Source organism: Muscardinus avellanarius, assembly GCF_963383645.1.
Source record: "Muscardinus avellanarius genome assembly, chromosome: X".
NCBI classification, from domain to species: Eukaryota; Metazoa; Chordata; class Mammalia; order Rodentia; family Gliridae; genus Muscardinus; species Muscardinus avellanarius.
Window position 1 is genome coordinate 72,212,198 of NC_137792.1, and position 20,706 is coordinate 72,232,903.

At 35.8% G+C, this 20,706-nt stretch overlaps 1 protein-coding gene across 2 annotated transcripts in view; it reads right to left on the reverse strand.

Annotated features, from left to right (window-relative positions):
- Positions 1 to 20,706, reverse strand: part of PHF6 (PHD finger protein 6) — a gene marked incomplete at both ends in the record, with an annotated part of 48,203 nt that overhangs the window by 7,000 nt on the left and 20,497 nt on the right. The window contains 3 exons of one of the 2 annotated variants that reach the window (XM_080718775.1): positions 478 to 582; positions 1,572 to 1,715; positions 1,894 to 2,060. In XM_080718775.1, coding sequence (XP_080574901.1) covers positions 478 to 582; positions 1,572 to 1,715; positions 1,894 to 2,060 — 416 coding nt within the window. Of the gene's footprint in view, positions 1 to 435; positions 583 to 1,571; positions 1,716 to 1,893; positions 2,064 to 20,706 lie in introns of those variants that run through there. The other variant, XM_080718776.1, reaches the window with a different exon arrangement.

Here is a 20,706-nt window from a genome sequence, read left to right on the forward strand (position 1 = left end):
AAAATAAAATAAAATAATTAAAAAATAGGGCTAGGGGTATAGCCTGGAGGTAGAGTGCTCCTGGGTTCCAGCCCCAGTACTACCAAAAAAAAAAAAGAAAAGAAAAGAAAACAAACAAAAAAGAAAGTCCCAACACTATATACAACTTAAGGAATTTTTAAGCTTATACAATATATCTTTTTAACCTTAAAAAGATTTGTTACATTTATATCTTCATTTATTTTATTAAAGAATACTCAAATACTCTGAAATGTAAATCTTTTTCATGTATTTCCCTTAAGAAATGAAGTTATATGGAAAGAATAAGTTTTAGTAATATAAGCATTCTTTATTATCTTATACATAAGACAAATGTATACTATACTTTAACATATAAATTATATTAAATTAATGACTGAATAAATTTGAGATGTGTTTTAAATTTAAAGCATAGAGTCAAGAGTAATATGGCATAAAACAAATATAAAAACCACAGACCATTCTTTTTCCTCGCTTAATCTCCTGAAGTACAGTTTTAATATCAAAATCCCCAAATTCTGCTCTTGATGTTGTTGTGAGCTGAACAGTGCCAGAAGAAAATAACTAGAGAATAAAAACACAGGAACATTACTATTTAGTCTTTATGTGAAAAATATTAGATAATAACTTGCTACATTAATTTCCAGAGGAAAATATGATTTTCCTTAATAACCAAAAATCAACAAAATATTTTCATATGTTCTGGTTTGATTAAAATATTACCCAAATTAAGAACACTGCAAAAAATCAAGATTGCCAGCATGGAGCCAGGAATAAATACACTGTTTCAAACAATGAGGATTTCAATAATACTGCCTTGTTGTCTTAACTATTTTATATTTCCACAAAGTTTTAAGAAATAGATTAAACTGGCAATTTTCAACCAGAGATACAGTTAAGAATCCCCTGTGGTTTTTGTTTGTTTTCAAAACAGACATGTCTGGGATCTACTCCAGAGGTATCTAAGTATAGTATTTTGGAAAAAGCTCACTATGTTAATCTGATTAAGTACTCTGGTCAAGAACTTTTGATATGAATATAATTTTCAATACCTAACCCTAAATGGGATGAGTAATTTAATAGAAATCATCTCAAAAACATTTGTGTGTATTTTAAGTCAGGCCCGGATCTTGGAATACAAAGATAAAAATTCATCCTCGACTCATTCTTATCTTCAACGAATTTAAGTCTATTGGAAAAGACAAGCTCATTTTTAAATCACTACAATACAGTATGCTAAGTATAATAACAGCAATATTTATAAAGTTATAGTGGAAGACCTGTTTATAAAGATGAAATTATTACAGTTATGAAATAATTATGTATTATCAGGAACATGGTAACTATAATTAGTATAAGTTCAAGTTATACTAAATTATGAAGGCTATTTTTTTCAAAATCTAAAGTTTATTAAGATTTGGGATTACAGGACATTATTCTTAATAACTCTTAAGACACAAATGCTTAGAGGGAGAAAGTGCTGTATTTGGTTTTTAGGTAAATGTTTTCAAAGAAGCATGGGCTTAAAAACATATAAAAAGAAGTTTGCTTACCATGCACTTATAATGTGCAGCTGCCTTCTTGGCATTAAATATATGCAGTTTTCCTCTTGCTTCATTTTCTTCCTCCCCTACATGACAAAATCCACATTTAGGCCTGGTATCACTAGGGCTGCTTCTGTGTGGAGACCGATCTCTCTGCAAATGTAAAAGAAAAACACACACATACACACACACACACACACACACACACACACACACACGCACACACACTTATAAATGCTATCAGTATTTCAAGCTTATTTAACATTTTAAATGATAAAATTTAAATGTTCACAAAGTACAAAAAGTAAGAATTCCACAGTGTTTTACTTACATAGGAACTACTTTCCATTTCATCTGTTCCATGAGAGGATGTGGACCTGGTATCTTCCGATAGTCCTTTAAGATTAGTTTTTCTTGGTCTTCCTTTGCGACTTTTCTTTTTACTTTTTGGGGATGAGGGCTCCAGTTCATGTTCATTAAAACTTTCTTCTAAATCAGCTGCTTTAAAATGAACAAAAGATTTATGCTTGAGCATCAGTTTGTAAATCCTTAGGACATTTACATTTATCCTCAGAATGAAACTGTCTCCAGAAATAAGGAGAAATGGTTTGTGGAATATTCAGTATGGCATCCTACTATTATAGATAAATGCAAAAGAAATCAGATATAAATATATTTTATTATAATTATTGTAATATTTATTATTTATTTTCAATTTGTAATTCTGTTAAAATGAGTTTTGTGGTCTTGAATGTGTGGCTTTTAAACATTTTAAGCCAGATACTATAAAATAAAATTAAACTTCAGTTTCTCAATCACACTGACATTTCAAAAGCTTATTAGCCATATGTAGCTAGTATTAGAAAGAGCAGATATGGGTTGTTTTCATTATGGCAAAAAAGTTCTCTTACACACCACTGGTTTAGCTCTTGAATCATTAGGAAATGTGAATTAAAATATAAACAAGGAAGTCATCTGTAATTGAACTGATCAAATAATTAAACAAATATTAAGTACAAAGAGAATTTTTAATATGAGTGATAATGTTAGTGTTCAAAAGGTATAAAATCGAACATTTACCTATCTTAGGATTTAAAGTATAAAAGTTTTAGGTACAAATCTCTAATGCCTTCATTTGTTCTTCCTATACCATATTATTGATTATAATTTGAGAAACTAATTTCTCAATGAGAAAGCATATCAGCCCCTAGTCTCAGATGCTGTCTTTCTTTTCTTCTTTCTTCTTTTTTTTGGTGAGTTTGGGAATGGAACCAGGGGATTTCGACCTCCAAGCTACACCCCCAGCCCTAATTTTTTACTCTTTATTTTGAAATAGGGTCTCACTAAGTTGCAAAGGGCATAAGTAGCTAAGGCTGTCCACGAACTGCGATCCTCTGGTCTCAGCCTCCCGAATAATGAGATTAAAAGTGTGCGCCACCACACCTGGCTAGATGCTGTCTTTTTTTTTTTTTTAAACACCTTAGTTTTTTTCTTCTTTTGTTAAAAATAAAAGCATATTCTTTATGATAAGAGCAAATCAATTAGTATACATGAATATATTCATAAAGTCAGGGAAACTGACTTCTGGGAAGATGATGACCAAGTGAAGTAGCATATATCAATCCTGCTAACATTCTGTCTCCATTGCAGTGAAAACAGAATTTTGACAAAATAAAGAAACCAGCACAAATTTGAAACAAGCATGACAAGTGAAAGGTGGGAGAAAAAAGCTAGAAGGTAGATCACAGAGCAGAAAAGTACCCCACCCACCTCCAACAGCTTCTGCTGTGGGTGCTGTGACAGCACAATCTTGTCTCAGTGCTCTGGGACAGCCTGAGACCCATAGGAAAAAAAATGACTTGAAAAGAAGTAAGCAGCTGTAGTTTATCAGAACTCTTAATATATCAGTTCCTCCAGTGCAAACACTGGCTACACCTTTCAACAGTGGCAGTCAAGCACATGGTGCCATCTAGAGTGTTGCTCAAAAACGCCATAAGTGAACCCACCATCCTGGTGGGAGACTGCCCGGTGCAGCCGCAGGGACTCAAGCAGCCAGTGATAAACTTGCAGGATATGTGACTTTCTGGTTCAATCTGGTGAAGGTGGAAGTGGAGTCTGCTTTGGACATAGCAGAGGCTGGGATTAGCAGACAGCACCCAGGGACAATCAGGCAAAAAGGCCTAAAGTACCTAGGGCTCAGAGCCATAGTAAGACCTCTGAGATCAACACAGACCACCTAATCATGGTGAACAGGGAGAAGTCAGACCAACACAGCCCTAGCAGTGGAAAACAAGAACTCCTACATATACACAGGTCTGGTCCCAGCAACACCTGCTGCCTACACAGATAGGGAGAGATTCATATTCCACATCTCCAGAAAGCATGCAGGTAGAGACCTATACTTAACACTAGATCCATCCCCATTGATATTGGCCATTTGCATAGACTGAGAGAGACTCAGAGAATTAAGTTTGTAGTAGGAAAGGTGCTGGTGGTATTCGGCACCTGCATAGACAGACACTCCAGATGCCAAGTCTGCTGATTATTCATATATTTGTATATGAATACATTGCATTATTTTTTGTTCTTTTTGTGTGTATGCTTGTATGTTTGCTCTCTTCCCCACAGCCTTTCACAAGCCTCTGCCTTGGTACATACTACTCTCCTCTCCATCCATTTTCTTTTTTTCTCTTCTCTTCTTTGTCTTGTATTAAATCCATTTTATATTACTATACTGTACATTGGTTACTAGAATCCTACTACATATTCCCTATCTCTAATCTCTACTATATACTGCTTTACCAAACTCATACTCTCATTCTATTTGATCCTATCTGTGGCATTGCCCTGTTCTTTCATTTACAATTTCACTTTCATCCTCCCTCAAAGTTCAAAGTTGAATACAACAAAACTTGCCCTTGCATATACCAGCTGACACCTACAGACTGAGAAAATCTATCAAAAGCAACAAAGATGCAAACTTATGAAATCATGAGAAAGAGGAATAACAAGGAAGCAATGAGCTCCCCAAACCACACAATAACAGAACCAGACAAAAGAGAATTGCAGAGATCACTAGAAGGACAAATCAGAAATTTAACAGTAGAAATGATACAGGATTTCTGAAAAGAATTTAGAGAGAGTCAAAGAAATAAAGGATGCAACCACTGAAGTGAAGGCATCAATGCAAACTATAAAAATAGATTAGTCACATGAAGAATAGAATCTTGCTCTTAGATGATTACTCCAAAAATGAACACATATTATATAATTTAGAAAAAAATCAATTAAACAACATGAATTGGACATTGAAGAGATATGGGCCCATATTAAGAGAGATAACCTAAAAATAATAGGCATAAAAAAGGAAACAGAAGTGAAATAAAAGGGATCAACAATCTTTTCAAAGAAGTAATATAAAAAAATTATCCAAGCTGAGCATCGTGGCGCATGCTTATAATACCATTCGGGAAGCTGAGACCGGAGGATCATGGTCCATGGCCAGTCTCAGCTACCTAGTGAGACCCTGTTTCAAAATAAAGAATTAAAAAATAGGGCAGGGGGTGTAGCTCGGAGGTCAAATGCCCCTGGGTTCCATCCCCAGACTCCCCCCCTAAAAATAAATAAATAAATAAATAAATAAATAAATAAAACCAAACAAAGTAAAAGAAGTCAATAAACAGGTACAGGAAACTGATAGATCCCCTTTTAGACAAGATGAGAGAAAAGATTCACCACACCACATAATGGTGAAACTGACCAAGCCAATGAGAGAATCTTAAAGGCAACAAAAGCAAAAGACCAAGTGACATTCAGAGGCAAACCTTTTAGAATCACTCCATATTTCCCAAAACAGGTCATGAAAACCAGCAGGGCATGGAGTAACATATTTTAAACTCTGAAACTTGTAGCCAAAAATTTCCTACCCAGAAAAAAATATCTTTCAAATTTCACAGGGAATTAAACATCTTCCAAAACAAACAGAAGCTGAAAGAATTTATATATTCCAAACCAGCAAGAGAAAATACAGATGGGCTGGATGTGGTGGCACACGCTTGTAATCCCCGCACTTCGGAGGCAGAGACAGGAGGATCACGCAGGTTCGAAGCCAGCCATGCGCGCTGGCTTAGGTAGAGACCCTGTTTCAAATAAAAATGTAAAATAGGTCTGGGAGTGTAGCCTGGAGGTAGAAGGGCTTCCAGGAACCCCAGTACCACCGAGAGAGAGAGAGAGAGAGAGAGAGAGAGAGAGAGAGAGAGAAGAGAAGAGAAGAGAAGAGAAGAGAAGAGAAGAGAAGAGAAAGAGAAAGAGAACAGATAGAGATTAAATGCAAAGAATAAGCAATACATACCAGAACCAAATAAACAATAATTTCCATTAGGCAAACAACTAAGCAAATAAAAAAAACACTACCTCAAACAGAAGTTAAAACTCAAAATGTTAAAAATTAAAAATCATCTCTCAATAATCATGAATAATCTCAACTCCCCAATAAAATAACATGAGGTAGCAAAATGGATTAAAACCCAGAATCCATCTATCTAATGCCTGCAAGAAACACAACTTACACATAAAGATAGTCACAAACTTAAGGTAAAGGGCTGGAACAAGGTAATTCAGGCCAATAGAACACAAAGACAAGTAGGAGTAGCAACTATGATATCAGACAAGTTAGATTTCAAGCCCAAGTTTATCAAAAGAAAGAAAGGTCATTTTTTCTGGCAAAAGAAACAGTCCAGCAAGAGGAAAATAAAACAATAGTCAACATTTATGCCCCAAACATAGGTGCATGTAATTTTCATAAAACAAACTCATTGTGACATTACGTAACACATAAATTCCAGTACAATAATACTGGGAGATTTAACACTCTTCTCACACCACCAGACCGATCTTCTAGACAAAAGGTCAGTAAAGATGCCCCAGAACTAAAGAACACCATAAACCAAATGGACCTATTAGACACATACAGTATATCCCACCAAACTATAGCAGAGTCACGTTTCTCTCAGCTGCTCATGGAATCTTCTCCAAAGTAGATCACATCCTGGGCCACAAAGTGACCACTAGAAAATTCAAAAAATGTGACATACTTCCCTGAATCTTTTTAGACATCAATGGAATGAAACTAGAAATCAACTACAAGAAGACCCAGAGAAACCACATAGACATGTAGAGACTGAACACCACACTGATGAATGAAGAATAGGCCATACAAGTAAGGGGTGAAACTAAGAAATTCCTAGAAACAAAGAAAAGTAGAGATACAACATATCAAACCTCTGAGACCCCTTGAAGGCAGTTTAAGAGGAAAATTCATAGCACTCTGCCCACATAAGAAGAACAGAAAATAACCAAAAAATAACCTAATGACACATCTCAAAGACCTTGAAAAACAGGTAACCTCAAAGCCAGTAGAAGATAGAAAATTATTAAAATCAGAGCAGAAAAAATGAAGTAGAGAATAAAAAATACAGAAAGTCAACAAAAGCTAGTTTCTTGAAAAAATTAAAAAAGACAGACAAACCACTAGTGAACTTAACCCCAAAAAAGAATCAATTTAAATTATGACAATAAGAGATGAGAAATGAGAGATTACCACAGAGAGTGTAGAAATCCAGAGGATTATCAGAAAATACTTTGAAAAACTATACTCCAACAAAATGGAAAATCTGGGAGAAACTGACATATTTCTGGATAAATACCATCTTCCTAAACTTTGAGTAAAGAAGATATAGAAAATTTAAACCAAAAAATATCAATCAAAGAGCAAACAAAAGCCCAGAACCAGATGTTTCCCACATGAATTTTATAAAACATGTAGGAAGAGGTAATTCCAATCTATTTCATGAAGAAACAAGACTCTCTCAAATACATTCTATGAAGCCAACATCACATTAATACCAAAACCAAATAAAGAAAGCTTAAGGAAAGAAAACTACAGGCCTATATTGTTGATGAATTTAGACGAAAAACTACTAAACAAAATACTAGCAACTAGCATTCAAAACCACATCAAGAAAATCATACACCATCACCAAGTAGGTTTCATCTCAGGGATGCAAGGCTGGTTCAACATATAAAAATTAATCCCTGTAATTCATCACATAAAGAGAACCAAATGAAAATGTCACATGATCATTTCAATAGCCACTGAAAAAGCATCTGACAAAACCCAACACCCATTTATGCTAAAAGCACTGCAGAGAATCTAAATAGAGAAAAACATACCTCACCATCATAAAGGCAATCTACAATAGGCCCACAGCCAACATCATATTAAATGGGGAAAAACTGTGAGAATTACTCCTAAAAACAGGAACAAGAAAAGGATGTCCATTATCACCACTCCTTTTCAATATAGTACTTGATAGTCTAGCCAGAGCAATAAGGATAGAAAAGGAAATAAAAGGAGTAGAAATAGGAAAAGAAGAACTCAAACTATCCCTATTTGGAGATAGCATGACACTGTATTTCTATACATAGAAAACAACAAACTCAACCAAAAGGCTTATAGAACTGATCAACAAATTCAGCAAAGTGTCTAGATACAAAATCAATCTTAAAAAATCAGAAGCTTTCCTGTATGCCAACTATAAATCCACTGAAAAAAGAAATCCAGAAAACATTTAGGAAAATCTAACCACGGAGGTAAAATACCTCTACAAAGAAAATTATAAAACATTAAAATAAGAAATTGAAGAAGACCTTAGAAGATAGAAAGACCTTCCATCTCCTGGGATAGGCAGAATAAATATAATCAAAATGGCCATTCTTCCAAAAGTGATCTACAGATTCAATGCAATACCTACAAAATTACCAAGGGCATTCCTTATAGACATAGAAAAATCATCCTTAAGTTCATTTGGAACAACACAAAATCCAGAATAGCCAAAGTAGTTCTCAGCAACAAAAACTATGCAGGAGGAATCATAATACCTGACTTTGGAAGCCACAGTAATAAAAACAGCATGGTACTGGCACAAAAACAGATACATAGACCAACAGGGCAGAACAGAAGTCTCAGAAACAAATCTGCACGCTTAGAGCCAATTGATTTTTGACAAAGGGGCCAAAAACATACACTGGAAAAAAGATAGTCTCTTCAACAAATGGTGATGGCAAAACTGGTTAACCATATGCAGAAAAACGGAAATAAGCCCCACTTTCTCACCCTGTACAAGATTCAATTCAAAATGGATCAAAGACCTGGAAATCAGACCAGAGACCTTGAAGTTCCTTGAAGAGGGCATAAATCCAACATTGTAACACATAGGCACAGGTAAAAACTTTCTCTCATCAAAATCCCCAAAACACATGAAACTAAAAGATGGATCAATACATGCGATTGCATTAAACTGTAGAGTTTCTGTAAAGCAAAGAAAACTATCAGGAACCTCAACAGAGAGCCAACAGAATGAGAGAAAAATTTTGCCAACTATTTTTCCAATAGAGGACTAATATCTCGAATATACAGAGAACTCATAAAACTCAGCGCTAAGGAAACAAATAACCAAATAAAATGGGCAAGTGAACTAGATACTTCATAAAAGAAGAAAATGAAATGCCCAATAAATATATGAAAAAATGCTCAACATCATTAGCAATCAGAGAGATAAAATCAAAGCTACCTTGAGATTTCACCCAACTCCAATTAAAATGTCAATCATTAAAATCACAAACAACAACAAATGCTGGCGAGGATGTGGAGGAGTGGGAAATACATTGTTGGGATTGCAAATTAGTGCAATCTCTTTGGAAAACAGTATGGAGAATGAGAATGGACCCACCATATGATCCAGCAATACCACTTCTGGATATCTATCCAAAAAATTGGAAACCAAACTACCAGACAAATGTGTGCATTTCATGTTCATAGCTGCACAATTCACAATTGCTAAACTTTGGAACCAGCCAAGATATCCATCAACAGATGAATGGATCACAAAATTATGGGATATGTACATTATGGAATTTTACTCAACCATAAAGAAGAACAGAATTATGTCATTGGCAGGGAAATGGATGGAACTGGAGAGTATTATGCTAAGTGAGATTAGACAATCACAAAAAGTAAGAAATCATATGCTCTGTTTAAATATGAAGGAAGGGAGAAAATGGTTCATAGTAGAAACTCTAGACGAAGAATGAGAAACTAATGATGAGCAAATAAGGCTACCTGAGAGGGATGGGGGGGAGGAGTGAAATTCCTTAATGTACATGACATACATTAACAAACATATTAAAAGCAATCACTAACCCAAACATGAGAAGGAGGGAAGGAAGAAGAAATGGGGTAGGAATTGGAGAAGGGATAAATGAGTGTCCTCTTATTGTCACCCTTGTGCAGGGTGAGAAAGTGGGGTTTATTTCCATTTCTCTGCTTCTTGTACCCCATTAAGATGCATGACTACAATGCATCAATAAAATAAATAAATAAAATAAAATTGAGAACTGTAAACACTATAATGTTTGCAAAATAGTTAATAGCAATTTACATTAATGCAACTTCATATAACAATGATCAGATTGGAGGAAGTTAGAGAAATAAGTTATTAGACAGAGTTTTATAGGGAACAATTAATGCAAATAACTCCTGTGAAGTCACAAATTTCAATTAAAAATGTTTTCTGACCTTAACACTACAGAAAATATGATTATCAGAGTATGTCACCTACATGAAACACATAGACACGTTTAAGGAGATGGGATAAATTAAAATTCTTAAAAATCATTACCAGCAGGGCGTTATGGAACAAGCCTATATTCCTAATATTTGGGACACTGAGACAGAAGGATCATATGCTTGAGGCTGGTCTCAGAAACTTAGACCTTTTTGGGAAATAAAAAGGGCTAGGGTATAGAAAATCTCTAGAAGCAAAAAAATTACAATCAAATGTTTCAGTAATTTTTATATATAATTCTATATAGAAAATGTCAGTTGCATAGTGTTTATAGATATATTTAAAACATATTCAGAAATGTAAATTAGCCACCGAGGAGGAAAAGAGTAAAACATACTGTTAAAACATATCACTAACAATATAATGTTACATTACTAAGTATCTATTAAAATCAATTCTATTATTAGGCCAACATGAAGAAGATATAAAAATAAACTATAAGGCAATAGCATTTAAAATACTGGCACAAAAATAGACATATATCAGAGACTAGAAAGTTTGAAAACAGACCACTACACATGGAAACTGAAAGATAATGGTGGCATTTCAGATGAGTTGAGAAAAGATATGAGACAACTGCCTACTTGTTAAAAAGTGTAAAATTCCTTTCCACATGTTATAGAAAAATATTAGAGATGTATTAAAATATAATTATAAACTATAAATGTAATAGAAAAAAACCGATAATTTTCTTATAATCTTGGTTTGGGCCATACAAGTAAACTATAAAGGAAAACACTGAGAGAAGTAACTAAAAGTTAGTAATACTGTATAGCAAAGGACACCATAATCTAAGTTAAAAGACAAATCAGGCTGGGAGCATATCTCAGTAGCAGAGCAGTTAGTTACCTAGCATGCATGAGGTCCTGAGCTCTATCCTTAATATTACTCACAAATAATGATAAATTGTGAAAATATTTGCAGACAGTGACAGAATGTCTAGATTATAGAAAGCTACTATTATTCTAGGATATACTACGCTATCTTATGCACAGAACTGAGGATTGAACACAGAGGCATTCTACCATTGAGCCCCTTTTTATTGCTAAGTTGCTGAGGCTGGTCTTGCACTTGTCACCCTTCTGCCCCAGCATCCTGAGTCACTGGGATTACAGTCCTGAGCCACAGCATCCAGTTATACAATTCCATTTACCAAAGCCAAGAGAAAAATACAAAAAGGGTAACGATAGGCAATTCACAGAATAAATAACGACTAAGACAAAAATCAACAGAAGCCCAATTTTACTAGTGATAACAGAAGTAAAAATTAAGTGTGACCATCAGATTGGCAAAAATTAAAGACTCAAAATATCTAGCCAGATGTAGATTTAGACAGTGTGGGAACATAAACTGGTAAATAGTTTCAGAAGGAAGGTGACAGTAATTTTTTAAAATGTTTAAAGGATTTTATTGGATGTTTAAAGGATTTTTATGGATTTTATTCTATTATACATAATTATAGTTTACATTTAAAATGTCCCCAAAAAGTTCATTTGTTTAAATCATATGCCTAATATATCAAGGTTTAGAGGTGGGCATTCCTGGAGGACCCCTGGTGGGTCACTGGGGGTGTGGTCTTGGGGACTATATGTGTCTGTGGGCCTCCCTCCTCTTCCTTTCTCTGCTTTCAGCTGTCATGATGTGAGAGCTACGTCCCTCTGCCTCCACCCTGCTGCCGCTGCCACCACAACATCAATTTAACTGTAGTAGCCAGCCCTATGGACTGAAACCTTTGATATTATAAGCCCAAATAAACTTTTCCTCCTATAAATTCTTCTTGTTGGATATTTTGATCACAGTGATGGGGAAGCTGAACATAAGTCACAGTGAGATTCAGAGAGATAGATTCATAAATGCATACAACATCTCTTGTGGCCTTCCTCCCTCCCCATAGATGCTAGTAAGGTTGTTACTGATATCTTCATAAACATAATAATATTTGGTTTGTTTCCTTCCTCAAACCTCTCATTCCACTACCCTCCTTCCTCCCAATTTCCATTCACTATTCTAGAGTAAACAGTTCCAAGAGCAATGTGAAAATATTCCAATGTTAAAATCATAAATATTGAACCGGGTGTGGTGGCACAACTCTTGTAATCCCAGCATTCTGGAGGCGGAGACTGGAGGACTGTTGTTCATGGACAGCCTCAGCTACTGAGTGAGGCCCTTCACAACTCAGACCCTGTTTCAAAAAATAAAAAAGAAAATAAAATAGGACCAGGGGTGTAGCTCAGAGGCAGAATGTCCCTGGGTTTCATCCCCAGTACCGTAAAAAAAAGCATAAGTATTTCACCTTGCAGCCCCATTTTTAATATTTCATCCCATAGCCATGTGTATTTTTTTGGGTGGTACTGGGGTTCCTGGAAGCCCACACCTATTTTATATTTTTGAAACAGGGTCTCTTACGCCAGTGCGGCTGGCTTCGAACCTGTGCGATCCTCCTGTCTCTGCCTCCCAAGCATGGGGATTACAAGTGTGCGCCACGACGCCCGGCTAGCCATGTGTATTAAGTATTTAAGTTTAACTATGCAAGAAAGTCACTGCAGTATTATTAGTAATTGTGAAAAAATAAACATAGCCCATTTTACTAATATATAAACCCTAAGCTGGGAGTGGTGGTGCATGCCTATAATCCCAGTACTTGGGAGGCTAAGACAGGAGGGTTTCAGTGCACAGCCACCCTCAGCTACTTTGTGAGGCCCTCTGCAACTTAGTGAGACCATGTTTCAAAATAAAGAATACTGCCGGGCGTGGTGGCGCATGCTATAATCCCTGAGCTTGGGAGGCTGAGACAGGAGGATCACTCAGGTTCGAAGCCAGCCTTCGCTGGCTAAAGAAACCCTGTTTCCAAATTAAAAAAAAAAGGTCTGGGAGTGTAGCCCAGAGGTCAAAGGCCCCTGGGTTCCATCCCCAGTACCACCAAAAAAAAAAAAATAATAATAATAATAAAAATACCCCAAGCTACTCACACCAAGCAGACAGTGAATAAACAGTTTGTTATGATTAGAAAAAAAAGGACAAGGGCAGTCATTATGGTTTGGGCAAGCATTACCACATCTGCTTCGCTTCTTTTCGGCTGCTGCAAAAGGAAAACTGCCTTGCTCTGCCTTCTCTAGTGCAACTGTGATGTGCATTTACTCTTTGTGCTGTGTGACTAGCAAACTCAACTTTCTGCTTTTTCAAGAAAAGTATCAGGTAAATGATATATTTTATGCAGACACATTAATCATCTACATACACATCTACAAATAGGTAGTAAGCTATCCAAAATATATTAAATATGTTAAATGAAGTATGATGTTTGGGATTTTTTTCACCAAATGAAAGATGATGAAACAGTATTGGCTATGAGCTGAAGACTGCTAAAGCCAGGTGAGGGGCACACGGGGGTATATTACACTGTTTTACTTGTGTATATTTTGAAAATTCCTATTGTAAAAGTTTGTGCTAAATCAAAGTAAGTCTAGCCAGGTACTTTGCACATGGATGGCCAGTAAATCTTGTGCATCACTAAAAGAATATGGAGTCAGTTCTACATGGCACACATTATGAGTATGTTACTAAAATTTTCCAAGTTAAACCAGAAATACAATATAAATTTGATTGTTTTCCAAGGAAGGGCATATGAAAAGGTAAATAGTAATAAAAATAGTTTTAAGAGTAAGGAAACAAAAGACAATATTTAGTAAATACTATGTGCCAGGAATACTGCTAAGAGCTTTAGATATATTATTTTATTTAATCCTTAACAATAATCCTATGGGGGTAGGTTTCTTTTTCAGTGCTGGGGATAAAACCCAGAGCTTCGCACATGTTAGGAAAATGCTCTACCACTGAGCTATACTCCTTGCCCTGTTTTCTTCTCTCTCTTTCTCTGCTTTTTAAATCCCCATTTTAAAGATGCAGTATCTAAGGTTCTCATCTAAGAAATATCAAATAGCTTGCCCAAGAGCATGTGACTAGGGAGTGGCACAGATAAGATTAAAATACAGATTTGATTTCAAAGCCCATACTGTTGAGCATTATATGATACTGCCTTCCCAGTAAATGCTACTCTTAATAAATCTATTCAATGCTACTAAGCAAAAATATTTCAAAACGTATTCATTTTAACTGACACATAATAATTATACATATTTATGGGGCATAGTACGACATTTTAATACATGTGTACATGTGTATATAGTCTATAATGATCAGATTAGGGTCGCTGGCTAAATTTAAAGATTTTAAAGACTTTAATATGACACTAAAATCTTTCTAAAATTACAGTTAGTAAAACTCATGAACACTAGACATTGCAGTGCATCTAGAGAGAAGAATAAGAAAAAGAACACACTAAGTGAATATTATAGCAGGATAAGATTTTGAATATATCTAATTTATAACACTTTCAATATACTTCTACAGTGACCTATTTTCTATAATATACATAGAGTTATAAGATTTGACAATCAATCTCTAACAAAGTTCCAGAACTTTCCTTTAGGGAATCCACCAGGTTTGGAATAAAATCAAGAGAACAGTTTTCAAGGTCAGGCACAAAAGATTCCTGTATACTGTTCCAGAAAATGTGGGGATTTTATAGTCATTTAAATTCTAGCATTTATCACTACCACATAATTTAATATAATTTCAGATAAATCCCATAACTTAGATTTAAAAAATATAAATATTTTACTATATCTGCTTTATTATTCTTCATCTTTTCTCTATATATTTTTGCTGAAATCTTTTAAGAGTAAGGTATAGATATGATTGATGCCCCTTTATCTCTAAATAGTTTCCTAGGTCAACACTGAATTTTATTTATTTATTTTTTGTTTATTTGTGTTCAAGGGGTTAAACCCTGGGCCTCACCCATGCCAGGCAAGTACCCTACAACTGAGTTTCATTCCCAGTTCTTTTTATTTTATTTTGAGACAGGGTCTCACTAGGTTGCCCATACTGGCCTTGACCTGGTGATTCTCCTGTCTCAGCCTCCTATGTGCCTAGCAATCCTGCCCTTTAATCAGCTGATAAAATTTATATCACTAAATTGCACTATGTATCAAGATGGGGGGAAATAGGTAGGTGGGGGGGCACCAAGAACTGTGTGCATGTCACTGTCAACATTATTTACATTATGATGTGAGACTATAATGCACCAATAAAAGCATATTAAAAAGGAATAAGAAATCCTGACACCATTTTAAGCACAGTGCTCAATAAGCACACATGGCTAGCGGCTACCATATTGGGTGGTACAAATAAGGAACATTTCATTCATCAAGGAAATTTCTATTAGACAGTATTGTTGAGCCATTAGGTCTCTATACCCTTGTGAAAAGCCCTGCATCTTTGAGGTCCATTCTATTCAACGAAACCATTTCTTCTGAAACTTTATAGTGATTACAAACCATCAGGGATCTTGTTAACATGGAGATTCCTGTTTAGAAAGTAGGGATCAGGCTTGAGATTAGGTACTTCTAACAAGCTCCCAGAGGATGTCAGTTCTGCTGGTCCAAAGACTACCCTCTTGAGTAGAAAGGAGCCTAGGGCACCCATTTCCTCTCCTTGTTGCTAACAATTACCAACTACCAGTCATTCTACCTTATACATCAGGCTTTCTTTATCATAGGTCATAGCCTTTTTTCTCTATCTCAACTCCTGACTGCACCTGGGTGATTTCAACTATCCACATGGTTAATCCAAGCAACACCTAGACACTCAATTTTTTCATCTTTAATGATGTCTTCCATCAACACTCAATTCTTATAGTCATATACCTTACAGTCATCTAAAATGGATTCACCTCTGACATTTCTACATCATATTTTGGGAACACAAATGCTTGCTTTCTCAATTGTTTTTCTTTTTTTTCATTATTGTTCATCCTATCAGGATCTCCACTACATTGCTTTCTTCCTGTTTCTTCCTGTCCTTCCTCTATGACTCTCCCTATCTAACTCAGAATTCTTCCTTGCAAACATCCCAAACTTCTTCATCCCTTTACTTCTTTGTTAACCCCACTTGACAAAATCCCAATTCTGGCTGTGAACCTGCGATTATTGGCATGTGTCATCACACCTAATTGAAAACTACTCTCTTAAACCTTCTCTCTCCTTTAACTTCTAACCCACATAACCCCTCCCTATATTTTCTTTCAAGGAATAAACAAACCTGTTAAGAGCTACCTTTCTTCTTCTTTTCCTCTCATTACAATATAAATGCCCCCATATCACAAGCCAATCATTTTCCTTGTGTGCTGATTCCCCTTTCCTGTACCTTCAAATTTTTCCTCATAACGGTTTATTTGTTTATTTATTAGGGTACTGGGGATAGAACCCAGGGGCATTCAGGGGCATTGTATCTCCAAGCTACACATCCTGCCCATTTTTTTAGTCTTTTTTTTCTGGTGGTACTGGGGTTCCTGGAAACCCTTCTACCTCCGGGCTACTGCCCCAGACTTATCATATATATATATATATATATATATATATATATATATATATATATATGATATATATATTTGAAACAGGGTCTCTTAAGCCAGTGCGGCTGGCTTTGAACCTGTGCGATCCTCCTGTCTCCGCCTCCCAAGCGCAGGGATTACAAGCATGTGCCACCACGCCTGGCAAGACTTTTTTATTTTTGAAACAGGGTCTCACTGAGTTGCAAAGGGCCTCACTAAGTAGCTGAGGCTGTCCACAAACTGTGATCCTCTGGTCTCAGCCTCCTAAATACTGGGATTACAAGCATGCACCACCACGCCTGGCTTTTAGGTTTTAAATAATTCCCTCCTCTCTCAAAAGTAAGAGCCGAATAAGTAAAAGATGCCAAACTAAAGAAGTAAAAATAATATACTGTATGATTTCAACTATATGGCATTTTGGAAAAGGCACAACCATGGAGACAGTAAAGTATCAGTGGTCCCTGGTGGTTTGTGGTAAGGATGAGATGAATGGGTGAAGCAGAGCAGATTTGTAGGGCAATGAAACTACTCAGTATGATAATAAAATGGTGGGTAAAAGTTATTACATGTGTGTTAAAATCCATAGAATGTACCACATCAAGAGTGAACCCTAATGTAAACTATGGACTGGAGGTATTGTCAGTGTTGGCTCACTGGCTATAAGAAATGTATCCCTTTGGTGTGGAATGCTGACAGCGAGGGAAGCTCTGTGTTTTGGTGAAGGCATGGACAGGTGATATATGAAAATTCTCCTGGGTATTTTCCCATATGTACACATAGCCAGTGGTAGTAATTTCTTCTGTACCCTGAGTTCGAGCTCTAGCACCACAAAATTTAAGTTCATAGCAAAGCAGAACAGAAAGTAGAGAGTTTCAATGAGCCTTAGTCTTCACACTCCCCTTCCCTTAGACCATCTCCCTGGTTCCACTGAGGTTTCTATTGCATTGTCTGGAGTCTCTCTGGTATCTCAATTACTCCTTAGTGTGTGCATATTCAAGAGAATATAGGACCCTTCACTTTCCATGACTAGGTAATCTCACTTAGCATAATCGGCTAGGTAAGAACTCTACCAATAAGTATACCCCCAGCCTAGATATTATTTTTAGAGATGTTTTAAGTTCACTTTCAGTTTTGATGTTTCAATGTTTTTTGATTAAACATAGATTTAAAAAAATCTTTAGTCTGGGAACAGATAAAGAAGAAAAAATATGTCATTTGCAAGAAAATGAAAGAAGTACTGTTCACTATGTGAGGATTTTAGATTACCTGTAAGAAATGCAATTATAAGTCCTCACCTCTCATTTGCTCTCAGGTGCACATCAATATGGCTTCTGCCTCTACTCTTCCACCAAAAGTACTCTCTAAAGTTACCAATAGCTGGACTGTCACTAAATCCAATGGATACATTTTCAATAGCATTACATGTGGACCATTTGGTTCCTTCTGGAACTACTTCCTTCCTTCCCTTGGCACTAGGTTTTTACACTAACCTGACTTTCCCCCTTCTTTTCTAGTCATTCCTCTAATTTTTAGGCCCTTCCTTGTATATCCAGCCTCTAACTGTTAACATTCTTCAAGGCTCAATTCTAGGCCCTCTCTTCTGATGTCTTTCATTAGGGGACTTTTTACCTCTACTCATAGATATGTAATGATCTAGCTTATACTTAGCCGATTTTTATCACTACCTTAAGTTTCTACTCTAATAAAGAGTCATGTAATACATCTATTTATCTGAAAGACCCACTTGGATATTTCATAGGCATTTCATACTTGAATTTTTAAAAGCTTAACTCATGAACTTTCCCCATAAACATTCTTCAACTCTACTCTTATCTAAATAAGTGGCACTATAAACCATCCATCTACTTATGCCAGAAACCTTGGAGTCATCTCCATTATCTATTTTCATTCATCCCTGTATTGGATCCACCACCCCCTAACCTTTCCAATTTTATCTTTAAAAACTCTTTCATATTTTTATATTTCTGCTCAACCTACAATTATAACTCACCAGGATTCAAACAATGGGCAATTCTCCCTGCTTAAAATCATATATCATCTCCTGTCATCCTTTGGATACTGTCCAAAATCCTTACCAATCTAGCCCATACATTCTTTTTTCAACCTCATCACATACACTTTATCTGTCCTTTAATTTTATAATATTCTCTCAACCCCTTCAAGACACCAAGTCTCTTCCTGATTCAGAGTATTCAAAGATGCTGTTCCTTTTTCACAGAATGCTTTTTCAACCATGTTTTGTTTTGTTTTTGGTGCTGGAGATTAAACAAAGGGGAATTCTACTTCTGAGCTAGACTCTCAGCCTAAAAATTGTTTTATTTTAAAATAAAGTTAAAATAAAAATTGTTTTAAACAGTCTGTGCAAAGTTGCTATGGCTAGCCTCAAACCTGTGATCCTCCTGTCCCAACCTCCCAAGTAGTAGGAATATAGGCATGTACCACCATGCCCAGTACTCTTTAATATTTTAAGTCTTAATTTTTTGTGTATTGTACTGAGAACTGAACTGAGGGGTATCTTATCTCCAAGCTACACCCTCAGCCCTATTTTTATACTTTATTTTGAAACAGGGTCTCTTGCTAGGTTGCTGAGAGCCTCGCTAAGTTACTGAATCTGTCCTTGAATCTGAAATCCTCCTGTCTCAGCTCCCAAGCACTCAGATTACAAGTGTGTGCTTCCATGACCCAGTATTTAAGTCTTAATTTAATGAAATGTCTTCATAGGTCTATCCCTCAACAAGTTTTCATGGTACCCTATTATTTCTCACTCATGCTGTATGTATTTAATGCATGTAGGCTTTATCCTTTGGGGACTTTATTTAATGTAGGCTTTATTTAATGTAAAGTAGGCTTTATCCTTTGGGGACAGACTCATCTAGTTTACGCCTATATCCTCAATCACTTAAGACAACTGACACATTGTAAGTGAAATAAATCTACAAAACTGTGTATAATTCCAGAGGGACCCAGTCCTCAGTTAGATGCCACCATTGATAGGGAAGAAATTTTAATCAGAAATGCTTTCTGGCACATTTCAACTCATTTTTCAGGCAGTCTAAAGCCATCACCACTAATAAGTAAATACACATGTAGTTCCTAGGACTGCTATTTTAATAATCTAGCGAGACAGCGACAGCTCAAAACTTCTTTCAAAGTTCAATACATTGGGCTATGGGTTAAAGAAAATAATTGCTTCTGCAAACTCAAAGTCCATTTATTTTCTTTTTAATTTCCTCCCTCCCTTCCTTCCTTCCTTTCATACTAGAGATTGAACCCAGGGGCATTTTACCTCAGGGCTACACCCACAGCGCTATTTTATTGTTTGTGAGTCTCACTAAGTTGCAGAGAGCCTCACAAACTGCAGAGGCTGGCCATGAACCTGTGACCCTCCTGTTTTAGCCTTCCAAGTACTGGGATTACAAGTGTGCATTATGACGCCTACCTAGATCCATTTATTTTACAAAGCAAAACTGATGACATGTTTTTGAGTATTTAGTATTAAATAATATTTTACTTAAGATTAGAAAATTAAGTTGTTATTTTTAATATTTCCTAACAGTCCATAATTATATAAAGCTAATGTGACAGACTAAAGTATACAAAATTTATCATACATCAAGTATCATAAGTATTGAGGTACAGGCAGCATATGATGAAGAAATTGCCACAGGTATGAGTTCCTCTTTGCTCCAGAGATTAGCGTAGTATAATTCTCAAAGATAGTCCCTGAAATACAGTCCCCTCATAAATCACAATCATAAAGTGGAACATATGTGTCCTATGAAAACAACTAAAATTTTTATTTCTGATGAAAGCACCCAATATAAAATAAGTTTGAACTAGATGAATGGGATAAAAATGAAACTACAATATATACTCTGCGATACTTTTTTTGTGGTACTGGGGATTAAGCTCAGGGGCATTCTCTTTCCGAGTTATACCCCAAGCCCTTTTTAAAATTTTATTTTGAAACAGAGTTGTGCTAGGT